The sequence below is a fragment of the Protobothrops mucrosquamatus genome, unplaced genomic scaffold (assembly GCF_001527695.2).
Source record: "Protobothrops mucrosquamatus isolate PMUCROS unplaced genomic scaffold, P.Mucros_1.0 scaffold765, whole genome shotgun sequence".
In the NCBI taxonomy this organism is placed as follows: domain Eukaryota; kingdom Metazoa; phylum Chordata; class Lepidosauria; order Squamata; family Viperidae; genus Protobothrops; species Protobothrops mucrosquamatus.
Window position 1 is genome coordinate 159,416 of NW_015387033.1, and position 14,188 is coordinate 173,603.

Below are 14,188 nucleotides of genomic sequence, written 5' to 3' on the forward strand. Positions count from 1 at the left end.
CTAGGGAGGATTTTAGGTAGGGATGATTTTAAGAAAATTTTAATTGACACACAGCTTCTAATATTTGGCTTTTAATTTGGTTTTATGGGGTTTTTTTTGTTCTTTGATGTATTTTGTTTGTCTGTTTTAATATGCTGTGCACCGCCCTGAGTCCTACGGGAGAAGGGCGGTATATAAATTAAATTATTAAATTAAATTATTAAATGTATTTAACTAACAATAATAGATATAGTTAATTATCGTAAACAATATGTTAATCATTCAATAGCCTTCTTCTTGCTAATATATATTCAAAATGACATATCACGTTCCTTTCTCTCTGACTCGTTTTTCTAGCCATTGATTGAAATTATCCCATGTTCTAAAGTACACCGAGTCTTCTTTCTCTTTAATCTTTAAAGTCAATCTATCCATTTCTGCACACTCTAGAATTTTCTTGATCGGTACTTCTTCAGTTGGTAAGTGTTCATTTTTCCAACGTTGGGCAAATGCCATTCTTGCCGCCGTTAGTACGTGTAGTATTAGATATCTGCAATCTTTCTCATAATTAGCTCCTATTATTCCTAACAAAAAATAATTCTGGTTTAAAGTCTTTGTTTGTTTTGTAGTCATTTTTCTCCAACCATAAATGGATCTTAAGCCAAAATCTTTTTTGCCTTGGGGCATGGCCACCAGATATGATAATAAGTACCTGGTCTTTCCTTACATTGATCCTTCCATCAATATAAGGCATATGACCAGCGGTCTGCAAGGAGTATAAATTCTTCCATTTTCCCCACCATCCAGTCAGAACTGAAGAAGCTTCTGGGATGAGAAGCGAAACGTCTTCAAAGGAAAAAAACAAGAAAAGCATCTTTGGGACAATTATGATCTGGGATGACTGAGAATCTCCATAGACAAGAATTTAAAAGCCACAAATGGTTCAGTTGTGGCTTTCCATGGGCTGTTTATTGTCTATGTGTTGGTTGCGTGCCGAGCGTTGGATTTAAAAGCCAGGGGTTGAAAACCTTTGCTGTGCGAGGAATCTACATTTAAAATTTCTTGACAGGTAATCTTCATTTTAAAACAGTTCATTTAGTGACCGAAGTTACAAAGTCGCGGAAAAAAGTGACTTACGACCGTTTTTCACTTGTGACAATTGCGGCATCCCCGCAGCCACGTCATCAAAATTCTGACACTTGGCATGTATTTACGACGATCGCCGTATCCCGGAGTCACACGATTCCCTTTTGCGACCTTATGACAAGCAAAATTCGGCGGGGAAGCGCGATTCACTTAACAACCGTTTGACTAATTTCACAACTGCAGCGATTCACTTAACAACTGCGGCTAGACAGGTCGTAAAATGGGGCAAAACTCACTCAACAGCTGCCTCTTTTGGCAACAGAAATGTTGGGCGTGTGGGAAAACGGTCATAAGTCACTTTTTTCATCGCAACGGGCACTAAACGAATGGTGGCTAAGTCGAGGACTGCCTGTATCTTCCCCAGAGGGAGAGTAAATTATTTTTCGCTAACGACAAAGTAAAAAACAACCTCCTGCCTGTTGCGTGTTTGTGACGCGTGTTGCTTTCTCTTGCAGCTCTATGCCGAGAAAGTGGCCACCCGAGGACTGTGTGCCATCGCCCAAGCAGAGTCCCTGCGGTACAAGCTTCTGGGGGGCCTGGCCGTGCGTAGGTAAGCGGGGGGGGGGGCTGAAGCCGGATCCGAGCTTTCTTCTTCCTCCACTGGGTCTTAGAAACTCTTTGATTTGGCACCACTTTCCTTCACACCTCCCAAATTAGGCACGAACAGAACAGAACAAGATAACAGGGTTGGAAGGGACCTTGGCGGTCATCTAGTCCAGCCCCCTGCTCAGGCAGGAAACCCCTATACCGTTTCAGGCCAATGGTTGTCCAGTCTCCTCTTAAAAGCTTCCCGGGTTGGAAGCAATGGATATATTCTATCCTATCATTCTATTCATATTCTATTCTGTATTTATATTCTATTCTGTATTTATATTCTATTCTGTATTTCTATCCTATTCTATTCCATCCTGTAATTCTATTCTATTCATTCCTATTTCTATTCTGTTCTACTGTATTCTACTCTATTCTATTCTGTTCGTTCCTATTTCTATTCTCTATTCTATTCTATTCTACATTTCTGTTCTATTCTACATTTCTATTCTATTCTGTTTTTCTGTTCTATTCTATTCTATTCTGTATTTCTATTCTATTCTATCCTATAATTCTATTCTATTCATTCCTATTTCTATTCTATTCTGTTCATTCCTATTTCTATTCTATTCTGTATTTCTATTCTATTCTACATTTCTATTCTATTCTGTAATTCTATTCTATCCTGTATTTCTATTCCATCCTGTAATTCAATTCTATTCTTTACTATTTCCATTCTATTCCATTCTACTGTATTCTATTCTATTCTACTCTATTCTATTCCTATTTCTGTTCTATTTCCATGTCCCTTCAGCTTTAGAGCATTACAACCATTCCTTTAGTGAGCATTCAGAGTTTCGGCCAGCTCTGAAAAAAAGTGACTTACAGCAATTTTTCACACTTACGACCATTGTATCCCTATGATCATGTGAGCAAAATTCAGACACTTGGCAACTGGCATGTATTGACGTATGACGGTCGCAGTGTCCCTGGGGTCACGTGATCCCCTTTTGCGAATTTCTGACCAGCAAAGTCAACGGGGGAAGCCGGATTCACTTAACAACAGTTTGACTAATTTAACAACTGCATTGATTCGCTTAACAAATGGGGCAAGAAAAGTCGTAACATGGGGGAAGGCTCACTTAACAGCAGTTTTGTTTAGTGACAAGAAATTTGGGGCTCAGTTACGGTCGTCTGTCGAGGACTACCTGTAGCAGGAGCAAATAATCTTTGGATTACGGATGTATGTTTGTTTATAAATACATAAATACGTTCATGAAACGCATTTATAAAGCCGGCCAGCAGAAAAATCACACAAGAAGGCCACAAGCCATTTCCCTCAATAAATCAAGTAAACAGGTATAATGTTTTTGACCGAGCCCAAAAGAATCCCTTCGGTGATGATACGATGACGAGTCAGAAGAGACCCCCCTTCCGCCCAGGCCGAGCAATGCCGCGCCACGTTCTGTGGCTCTGTGTTGGTGGCTATGGCAAAGGGGAGGGGGTCCGCTCATTGGATGAACTTGAGGCATTTGTCTGAGAAGGGAGGCTCTTGTCCTTAACGCTGAAATTTAACTAGTTGATTTTTATTAATATTTTTGGAGAGAACCACCTGGAAATAGAATAGAATAGAATTTATAGATGCAGAATTACTTAGAGCAGTGATGGCGAACCTTTTAGAGACCGAGTGCCCAAACTGCAACCCAAAACCCACTTATGCATCGCCCATTGGGTGGACGTGGCTGCGGTGGTAACGGCAGACTGGGTGGGACTAAAAAGTTCAATCAATCAATTCCAACTTTACGAGATCCTTTTTTTTCCCCGCGAAAAGTTGAAATTGACTGAACCTTTTTTTTTTTTTTGCACACGGCGGCGGAGGCCTCAAGCGAAAAGGTTTTATAAAACCCAGCTGAAGGCCTAGGACTGGGGTGACGGTGCGCGTGCCCACAGAGAGGGCTCTGAGTGTCACCTCTGGCACCCGTGCCCTAGGTTCGCCACCACTGACTTGTAAAATCAAATAATGGAATGGAATAGAATGGAGTTTATAGATGCAGAATTACTTATAGAATCAAATAATGGAATGGAATAGAATAGAGTTTATAGATGCAGAATTACTTATAGAATCATAGAATAGAATAAAAAGGGACCTTGGAGGTCTTCTAGTCCAGCCCCCTGCTCAAGCAGGAGAACCTATATACCATCTCAGACAAGTGATTGTCCAGCCTCGTCTTAAAAACCTCCAGTGATGGAGCGCCCACGATTTCTGGAGGCCAGCTGTTCCACTGGTTAATTGTCCTCAGCCCTATGTGATTTAGACAACACTAAACTGAATTCCCACCGGTCACGGTAGATGCGCAGATGCCCTCTGTTAAGTGGGGCAAAATACCATCACCAAATTGTGACTGTGGGGCTGGAAAACAAACTGTCCAACACATAATGACAGTGTCAGAACCAAGCCCATTAATGGAGATTTTGCCGACTGCATAGTTGCGACAAATGAAGTAAAAAATTTATATTTGCATCGTAGATAACGTTAGTAATCTTTCTATTAAGCTTTTGGATTTTATACTCTGTGTTTTTACTAAAATTCGATGTGGTTAATTTTAAATGTTAATTAATGACATTCAGAGGGCTCCTGACTCTCGTGCTTATATTTAAATCGTCCCAAGTTCTCACTCGGGGTGTTCTCTCTGTGTAGGGCGTGTTACGGCGTCCTGCGTTTCATCATGGAAAGTGGAGCCAAGGGTTGCGAAGTAGTGGTGTCTGGCAAACTCCGGGGCCAGCGTGCCAAATCCATGAAGTTTGTGGATGGGTTGATGATCCACAGCGGGGACCCCGTCAACTACTACGTGGACACCGCCGTGCGTCACGTCCTGCTCAGACAGGGTAAGGCAAGGGAGACCTCCATACAACTCCGTTCAGCTCAGATTTTGGAAGCCCCTGCCCCCTTCTTCCTTGGGGGGGGTGTCTGCCTTGAGGGTCTACCTCTGCTGTGCTACTCTCAGGTGCCAACACTCCAGAGCATTGGTCGAGTTCAAATCAGAGAAGACGTTTATTATTGCTAGCTATACAGGTAGTTTTTCACTTACATCCAGATTTAGCAATAGCACTTGGACTTGTATACTGTTTCACAGTCCTTTACAGCCCTCTCTAAGCAGTTTACAGAGTCAGCCTATTTGCCCCCAACAATCTGGGTCCTCATTTTACTGATCTTGGATGGAAGGAAGGAAGGAGGGAGGGAGGCAGAAAAAGAAAAAAGGGAAAGAAAGAAAGAAATAGCAATAGTACTTATATATCACTTCATAGTGCTTTTACAGCCCTCTTTAAGCGGTTTACAGTCAGCCTATATGCCCCCAACAATCTGGGTCCTCATTTTACCAATCTTGGATGGATGGAAGGAAGGAAGGAGGGAGGGAGAAAAAGAAAGAAAGAAAGAAATAGCAATAGCCCTTATATACCGCTTCACCATGCTTTACAGCCCTCTCTAAGCGGTTTACAGTCAGCATATTTGCCCCCAACAATCTGGGTCCTCATTTTACCGACCTTGGAAGGAAGAGAAAGAAAAAAAGAAAGAAAGAAAGAAATAGTACATATACCACTTCATAGTGCTTTTACAGCCCTCTCTAAGCGGTTTACAGAGTCAGCCTATTTGCCCCCAACAATCTGGGTCCTCATTTTACCGACCTTGGATGGAAGGAAGGAAGGAAGGAGGGAGGGAGAAAAAGAAAGAAAGAAAGAAATAGCAATAGCCCTTATATACCGCTTCACCGTGCTTTACAGCCCTTTCTAAGCGGTTTACAGTCAGCATATTTGCCCCCAACAATCTGGGTCCTCATTTTACCGACTTTGGAAGGAAGAGAAAGAAAGAAAGAAAGAAAGAAAGAAAGAAAGAAAGAAATAGTACTTATATACCACTTCATAGTGCTTTTGCAGCCCTCTCTAAATGGTTTACAGAGTCAGCCTATTTGCCCCCAACAATCCGGGTCCTCCTTTTACCGACCTTGGAAGGAAGAGAAAGAAAGAAAGAAAGAAAGAAAGAAAGAAAGAAAGAAAGAAAGAAAGAAAGAAAGAAAGAAAGAAAGAAATAGTACTTATATATCACTTCATAGTGCTTTTACAGCCCTCTCTAAGCGGTTTACAGAGTCAGCCTATTTGCCCCCAACAATCTGGGTCCTCATTTTACCGACCTTGGAAGGAAGAGAAAGAAAGAAAGAAAGAAAGAAAGAAAGAAAGAAAGAAATAGTACTTATATATCACTTCATAGTGCTTTTACAGCCCTCTTTAAGCGGTTTACAGTCAGCCTATTTGCCCCCAACAATCTGGGTCCTCATTTTATCAATCTTGGATGGATGGAAGGAAGGAAGGAGGGAGGGAGAAAAAGAAAGAAAGAAAGAAATAGCAATAGCCCTTATATACCGCTTCACCGTGCTTTACAGCCCTTTCTAAGCGGTTTACAGTCAGCATATTTGCCCCCAACAATCTGGGTCCTCATTTTACCGACCTTGGAAGGAAAAGAAAGAAAGAAAGAGAAAGAAAGAAAGAAAGAAATAGTACTTATATACCACTTCATACTGCTTTTACAGCCCTCTCTAAGCGGTTTACAGAATCAGCCTATTTGCCCCCAACAATCCGGGTCCTCCTTTTACCGACCTCGGAAGGACGGAAGGCTGAGTCCACCTTGAGCCTGGTCAGGATCGAACTCCAGGCCGTGGGCAGAGTTTGGCTGCAATTACTGCAGGCTAACCACTGCCGCTCCCACGGCTCACCTTTTGAGCCCAAAATTTCTGTCACTGAGCAAGACAGTTCAATGATTTCCCCCCCACACACACAAACACATTTTACGACTTTTCTCGCCACGGTTGTTAAGCGGATCGCTGCAGTTGTGAAGTCAGTAACGCGGTCGTTCCGTGGAACCTGGCCTTGCCCCGTTGACTTCGGTTGTCAGGGGTTTGCCAAAGGGGGATCACATGACCCCAGGATAACGGCGACCGTCGTAAATACAGGCCAGTTGCCAAGCCTCCAAATGTTGATCACGCGACTGGCTGTTAAGTGTGAAAAACAGCCGTAACTCACTCTTTTTAGTGCCATTTTAACTTTGAATGGTCACTAAACGAATGGCTTAGTTTGAGTTTCTGCTCCTGGGCTTGCAGGCCCAAACGATCCTGCCTCAGTGGCTCGCCTTTGTTTGCAGGGGTGCTGGGCATTAAGGTGAAGATCATGCTGCCCTGGGATCCCAGTGGGAAGATTGGGCCCAAGAAGCCCCTGCCGGACCACGTCAGCATCGTGGAGCCCAAAGAAGAGATTCTGCCCACCACCCCCATCTCGGAGCAGAAGGGCACCAAGCCGGAGCAGCCGCCGATGCCCCAGCCGGTGCCCACGGCTTAAGAGGTAAGGGTCTGGCTTGGATTGGCCCTGAAAGTGGTCTGCGGAGAGTGAACGAAATAAGCCACCTTTGGGGGGGTCCATGTTGCTCTCTGAACTTTGGTGGTGTCCTTGCAGACGTTTCGTGACCCAACTATGGAACCTCATCAGTGTTAGAAGGGAGTGGGGTTTGTGGAGTGGAGGAGAAGGAGGAAACGGACTAGGTCGGGATCTTCAAACCTGGCCCTTTGATGACTTGTGGACTTCAACTCCCAGAATTCCTCAGCCAGGCACGCGTGCCTGGCTGAGGAATTCTGGGAGTTGAAGTCCACAAGTCATCAAAGGGCCGAGTTGGAAGACCCCTGGACTAGGTCCTTGCTGTTCTTTGAGCTGGGTGATTTTCTTGCAGACGTTTCATGATCCAACTAGGTAACATCATCAATGCCTAGAGGGGAATGGAGTTTGCTCTCTACTTATATATAAAAAAGGGCAAACCCCCCACTCCATTCTACCACTGATGTTCCCTAGTTGGGTCATGAAACATCTGCAAGGGAAGAACCCAACTCAGAGCACCTAAGGACCTCATAGTCATCTCCTCCTCCTCCTCCCCCCTTCTAGCACTGATGATGATCCCTAGTTGGGTCATGAAACGTCTGCAAGGAAAGAATCCAACTCAGCGTTCCCACAGTTCAACCCTGAATTATAGTTTCTCTTCTATACACATAAGTCCCCTTCTCCAAATATCAGTAGCACATACATAAAGACCTGATTTAAATTGTTACGGGTATTTGCAGCCTTGGTCGTCTTACCCTAGACCAGGGGTAGGCAACCTTGGCTCTTTTATGACTTGTGGACTTCAACTCCCAGAATTCCTGAGCCAGCATGGCTCAGCTTGGAAACCTCTCCCTTTCCCCTCAGCATGGCTGGCTCAGGAATTCTGGGAGTTGAAGTCCACGAGTCATAAAAGAACCAAGGTTGTCTACCCCTGTCCTAAGTCCTCCTGTTCTAAGCGGTGAGCCTCCTAGACCAGGGGTAGGCAACCTTGGCCCCTTCATAACCGGTGGATTTCAACTCCCAGAATTTCTGAGCCAGCATGGCTCAGCTTGGAAACCTCTTCCTTTCCCCTCAGCATGGCTAGCTCAGGTTAAAGAGTCATGAAGGGGCCATAGTTCCCCCATGCTGGCTGAGGAATTCTGGGAGTTGAAGTCCACGAGTCATAAAAGAGCCAGGATTGCCTACCCCTGCCCTAGAACATTGCTTGAAAGTAGTGTTGGTGATTTTAGCACTGATAATACGTTGACTGGCTTCTGAGCCCATTTTCACGGACCGATTTGTAATTTGCAAACGGTAAATGTATTATCCTTCTCCAACATGATAGCCTTTTCCTCACTGTGGCTCCCATCAACAACTACGCAAGGACATCCTCAAGGCACCAGTTTAGGGAAAATTGTCCTAAGTTACCTGGGTGTATTGGCTGCATGTACTTCCAAAAGAATTAAGACAATTTGTATTTACGGAAGAATAAAAACCGGTCTTGCCTCCAAGAGTTCTTTTTAAACTAAAGACGGGGCTTAATGATTCCCTGATGTTTTTTTTTTCCCTTTTCCTTGCAGGTTTTTGGTTTAAAACCTTGGAAGTTCTATAAAAAAAAAGATCTCTTAATAAAAGTTTTTAAAAAGCCATCAAGAAATGGTCTTTCCTGCTCTAGGACTGAGATTATGTTCTTCGGGAACCTAGTTTAATCCTTCCCAGACCAAATTGCACTCTCAAATAATGATAGTTTAGCCCCGGGGTAGGCAACCTTGGCTCTTTTATGACTCGTGGACGTCAACTCCCAGAATTCATAGCTGACTCAGGAATTCTGGGAGTTGAAGTCCATGAGTCATAAAAGAGCCAAGGTTGCCTACCCCCGGTTTAGCCCAAGTAACGAATCAGCTTCTCAGAGACCAGAGCTCACCGGGGGGGGGGGGGGGAAATGAAAGGGTGGTCCCTGGGATGGGAGACCACCAGGAAATACCTGGACTGAAGATCTACTGTGGGAAGTACAGGCAAAGTCAACAGGGAAGCCAGATTCCCCTTAACCACAGGCTTTACTCACTTAACGGCCACGGTGATTCGCTTAACAACGGTGGCCAGAAAGCTCATAAAACGGGGCCAAATTCACCGTTTCGCTTAGCCACGGAAATGTTGAGCTCAGTTGCGGTCATAAGTCCAGGACTATCTAATCGTCTGCATTCTGGAATCGGGCAATCCGGGAGGCAAAGTGTGTGTGTGAGTGAGTGAAGGAGCCGGTTCTTTTTCAGCTCTTCCTGTCCATTCGGATGTCCAGCGGTTGGAAGTGGACGTGCACACGCTTCCCTGTCCTGTTAAAAGGGGCAATTTGGGGGGGGGGCTGTTTGAGGACCCCCAACCACAATGGCTCACAGCCACATCGCTGCACAAACATCACCATAGCCTCATTTACAGGCTGGCCTTGGATGCAACTGTGTGTTCCATCTTAGAGGGGTCCCCAACCCCCGGGGCCGTGGACCAACACCAGGCCACGCAAACAAGCAAAGCCCCCCCCAATCCATGGGATGCAGGCAGCACTCGAAACCACGTCCCCCTCCGGTCTAGGGAATAAGGTCTCTTCACCGAACCGGTCCCTGGTGCCCAAAAGGTTGGGGGCTGCTGCTCTGACCCCCATCCCCTTTGGGGGCTGCGTTCAGGACTCCGTCCTACTGTTTCCTGTCCACCCTGTAGGGCCGAGAGGGTGACCGGCCCAGATCCCTCCCCACCCCTTTGAAGGAATCCTGGGAGTTGAAGTTCACACATACTGGGGAAGTGAAGTCCACACGTGCTGGCTGGAGAGTTCTGGGAGGTGAAGTCTACACATACTAGGGGATTCTGGGAATTGAAGTCCACCTGTGCTGGCTGGGAATTGAAGTCCACACGGGGGATTGAAGTCCACATGTGCTGGCTGGAGAATTCTGGGAGTTGAAGTCTACACATACTAGGGGATTTGGGGAATTGAAATCCATCTATGCTGGCTGGGGAACTCTTTGACAATTGAAATCCATATGTTGGCTGGGGAATTATGGGAATTGAAGTCCACCTGTCTTAAAAGTGGCCGAAGTTAAGATGTGCTGATCTAGAAGCATTCACTTATCCCAGCCAACTTCAGAATTATTCACAGCACAATCCAGCTTATCATTTGGGAACAATTTTCATTTTAATTCTTTTTCTGGAAAGGGGTGGGTGGGAGGGATTTTCTATTCCCCTCCAAAGCTGATGTGTTTTGACCAGGGTTCTTCAAACTTGGCCCTTTTATGACTTGTGGACTTCAACTCCCAGAATTCCTCAGCCAGCATGCCTGGCTGAGGAATTCTGGGAGTTGGAAGTCCACAAGTCATAAAAGGGCCAAGTTTGAAGAACCCTTTTTTGACAGTTGCTGTGCAGATACTTCTATGCCTGCCCCCCCACCAGAGTACCATTCAGAAAGCAGTTCACTGAAAAATATTTTATTGCAAAAATTGTACAACAAAGTTCTGTAAGGTGAAGAAAATAGAGGGAGATCTGAATGACAAAGCATGGTTTAATTCACCCGCCCACCCCTTAACCTGTGATAGCACCTTTATCCCGTGTGGTCTGCAGTGTTGTGTGTCGGATCTGGCTTGTGTCTCCCCAAAAAAACCATCTTGAGGTACCCCCCCCCCCCTCCGGTGGTGAGGCTGATCACACATGTAACATGGGAAAGACATGAAGTTAGAAAAGGGGACACAGGTTGTTTGGCTGTTTTTCTCCTTTACCCTGAGTCTAGCCGTTTAAATTTAGACACATGCTTAATCTTAAATCTTTAAAACAGGGGTCTTCAAATTTGGCAACTTTAAGACTTGTGGACTTCAACTCCCAGAATTCCTCAGCCAGCCAGGGCTGTCTGGGGAATTCTGGGAGTTGAAGTCCATCCATGCTGACTGAGGAATTCTGGGAGTTGAAGTTCATCCATGCTGACAGGAATTTTAGGTGAAGTCCATGCTGACTGAGGAATTCTGGGAGTTGAAGTTCATCCACGCTGACAGGAATTTTAGGTGAAGTCCATGCTGACTGGGGAATTCTGGGAGTTGAAGTCCATTCACGCTGACAGGAATTTTAGGTGAAGTCCATCCATGCTGACTGGGGAATTCTGGGAGTTGAAGTCCATCCATGCTGACAGGAATTTTAGATGAAGTCCATTCATGCTGACTGGGGAATTCTGGGAGTTGAAGTCCATCCATGCTGACAGGAATTTTAGATGAAGTCCATTCATGCTGACTGGGGAATTCTGGGAGTTGAAGGCCATCCACGCTGACAGGAATTTTAGGTGAAGTCCACCCATGCTGGCTGAGGCATTCTGGGAGTTGAAGTCCACAAGTCCTAAAAGGGCCACGTTTGAAGACCCCTGGCTTTAAAACTTAAAAAAAACTTCAGAATTTACTCTTGTGTAGGATTCTACACTGCTGCAAACTAGTCCACGTAGCTCAGACCAAGGGTTTAGCCTGCTCTGCAAATAATACCTCTTGGAATTGCTTACTAACCTGGTTAAAGCACATTCTGGGTACATCACCATCGGTAGAAAAAAATGTACATTCAACTCTTATTTCAACTGTGGGGATTTTCAGCTCAACTTTTCAAAGTCTTGCTCTTTTCACCTTTCAGGTGCCAAATTTAAACAAGGCCCCCAATTTCCTAACGCCTGCATATTTACTACACCTGGTTTCACTTAGCCACTGCTTCAATTAACAACGAGAGGCCAGTTGGCGGGGTCACTAAACCGAGGAGTGCCTGTTAAAAGGTGGGCCTTCCATGTAGCTCCTGCCCATTTAAAATATCTCTTTATCATCTAGGTCAGGGGTCTTCAAACTTGGCTCTTTTAGGACTTGTGGACTTCAACTCCCAGAATTCCTCAGCCAGGCACATGTGCCTGGCTGAGGAATTCTGGGAGTTGAAGTCCACAAGTCCTAAAAGGACCAAGTTTGAAGACCTCTGATTAATGCAGAAAAAAACAGGAATCAGATGGAAGTGGAACACTTTTAATTAGCTGCTTCCTTCCCATACTCTGCCCTGGAGCTCAGCTTGCAATTTCTGTAATTTTGAGTGTGGGTCCTCCACTTTTTTTGTCTTCTTGGAAATACACCCCCCTCCCCTTTAGTTCCATTTCAGGCTAAACCGCCAGGGCTTCCTGTTCTGTTTCATAAAACTGAAAATGCAATACTCTCACCCAGTAAGGACTTTAAATATTAAGTATATACGTGCCTGGATACCCACAATCAGTGCAGCCAAGTCAATGTTTTTAAAAGGAATGAAATAACTCACCCGTGCTTAAGTAAGTAAAAAAAATTCCCAATTCCTCTTAAGGTCTATGTAAAAACACTCGGCGAGGTATCAATTCCCTCTTTGCAGAGTTTGTATTGCTTGCTAAATGCCCTCGTGATCATCTGCCAGGTAGTCCTCAATTTACGACCACTCGTTTAGCGATGTCAAAGTTACAACAGGACTGAAAAATGTGACTTGGGAACCGTCCTCACCCAACCCGCCACAGCTATCCCACAGTCACGTGAACAAAACTTGAGAGCTTGGCAACTGGCATGTACTTAGGACAGTTGCAGCATCCCGGGGTCACGTGATCTCCCCTTTGCCACCTTTCCACGGGGCTTCGAACAAAAATCAATGCAGGAAGCTGGATTGGCTTAACGCCGTATTAGTCGCTTCACACCTGCTTAACTGTGGCCAAAGAGGTTATAAAAATCAGGCAGGTCTCGCTTAACACCCGGCTCGCTTAGCCAATCGTCGTCGTACGTTGAGGACTGCCGCCTTCTCCAAAATGCAAACTGGGTTTTGCAGCAGTGAGAACTTGGCAACGGCTGAAAAATAAGGAAATAATTCTCCTTCCCACGGTAACAATCTCACAATCCTGAGCTTGATCAAACTGGCAATTCAACTTTCTTCATTGCGGGTTAAAACCCTCGCAACGTTACCTTTAGGAAAAAAGGGATCCCCAAAAGCTGAACAGATCACTTTTCCTGGGAAGAGCACATGGATCACACACACACACACACACACCTTTCCTAAATCTTGGACTGCATTAAGCTTCCAGGGCAGATAAAACTATAGATAATCCTTGTCTTAACAATAGTTTATTTAGTGGCCGTTCAAAATTGGAAAAAAAGTGACTTATGACCCCTTTTTCACGCTTGACAACCGCTGTGGCATTCCCCACGGTCACATGATCAAAATTCAGATGCTGGGCAACTGACTCGTATTTACGACAGTTGCCGTTTCCGAGTCACGTGATCCCGTTTGACAAGCCAAGTCAATGAGGGAAGCCAGATTCGCTTAACAACCGTGTCAATAACTCAGGGGTAGGCAACCTTGGCTCTTTTATGACTTGTGGACTTCAACTCCCAGAATTCCTGAGCCAGCATGGGGGAACTATGGTCCCTTCATGACTCGTGGACTTCAACTCCCAGAATTCCTGAGCCAACATGGGGGAACTATGGCCCCTTCATGACTGGTGGACTTCAACTCCCAGAATTCCTCAGCCAGCATGGGGGAACTATGGCCCCTTCATGACTGGTGGACTTCAACTCCCAGAATTCCTGAGCCAGCATGGCTCAGCTTGGAAACCTCTCCCTTTCCCCTCAGCATGGCTGGCTCAGGAATTCTGGGATTGAAGTCCCCATGTCATAAAGGGGCCTTAGTTCCCCCATATTGGCTCAGGAATTCTGGGAGTTGAAGTCCACGAGTCATGAAGGGGCCATAGTTCCGCCATGCTGGCTCAGGAGTTCTGGGAGTTGAAGTCCACGAGTCATAAAAGAGCCAAGGTTGCCTACCCCTGCACTAACTGAACGACGGCGGCAAGAAGAGTCATAAAATGGGGCAAAAATCACTTCAGAGAGGTCTCACTTTAACAACGGAAATTTGAGGCTCAATTGTGGCCGTAAATCAAGAACTACCTATAATCAAAATAGGGGGCAGAATCGGGTGCTGGGTGGGGTGGGGGAGACCCTCATCCTTCGCCACTTCCCTTGTTAGCATTCCCATCTCACCAGCTTGGATGCCCCCCCCCCAAAAAAAATATAATGAGTCGAAGGAAAGTGGAGCTACCAATTAAAAAAAAAGCACCTATTTTGTCTCATTTCTTTTAAAAAAAATA

General features: G+C 45.2%; 1 protein-coding gene and 1 non-coding gene across 2 annotated transcripts in view; both read left to right on the forward strand.

Moving 5' to 3' along the window:
- The window catches only part of RPS3 (ribosomal protein S3), a 16,272-nt gene extending 7,603 nt beyond the window's left edge, over positions 1-8,669 (forward strand). The window contains exons 4-7 of the mRNA XM_015818569.1: positions 1,581-1,675; positions 4,355-4,542; positions 6,848-7,044; positions 8,631-8,669. Coding sequence (XP_015674055.1) covers positions 1,581-1,675; positions 4,355-4,542; positions 6,848-7,041 — 477 coding nt within the window. The 3' untranslated portion in view covers positions 7,042-7,044; positions 8,631-8,669. The remainder of the gene's footprint in view (positions 1-1,580; positions 1,676-4,354; positions 4,543-6,847; positions 7,045-8,630) is intronic.
- Positions 3,049-3,201, forward strand: LOC114922750. The gene has a single exon (XR_003810471.1). It is a non-coding gene; the product is annotated as a small nucleolar RNA SNORD15 (small nucleolar RNA).
- Positions 8,670-14,188: the final 5,519 nt, after the last annotated feature.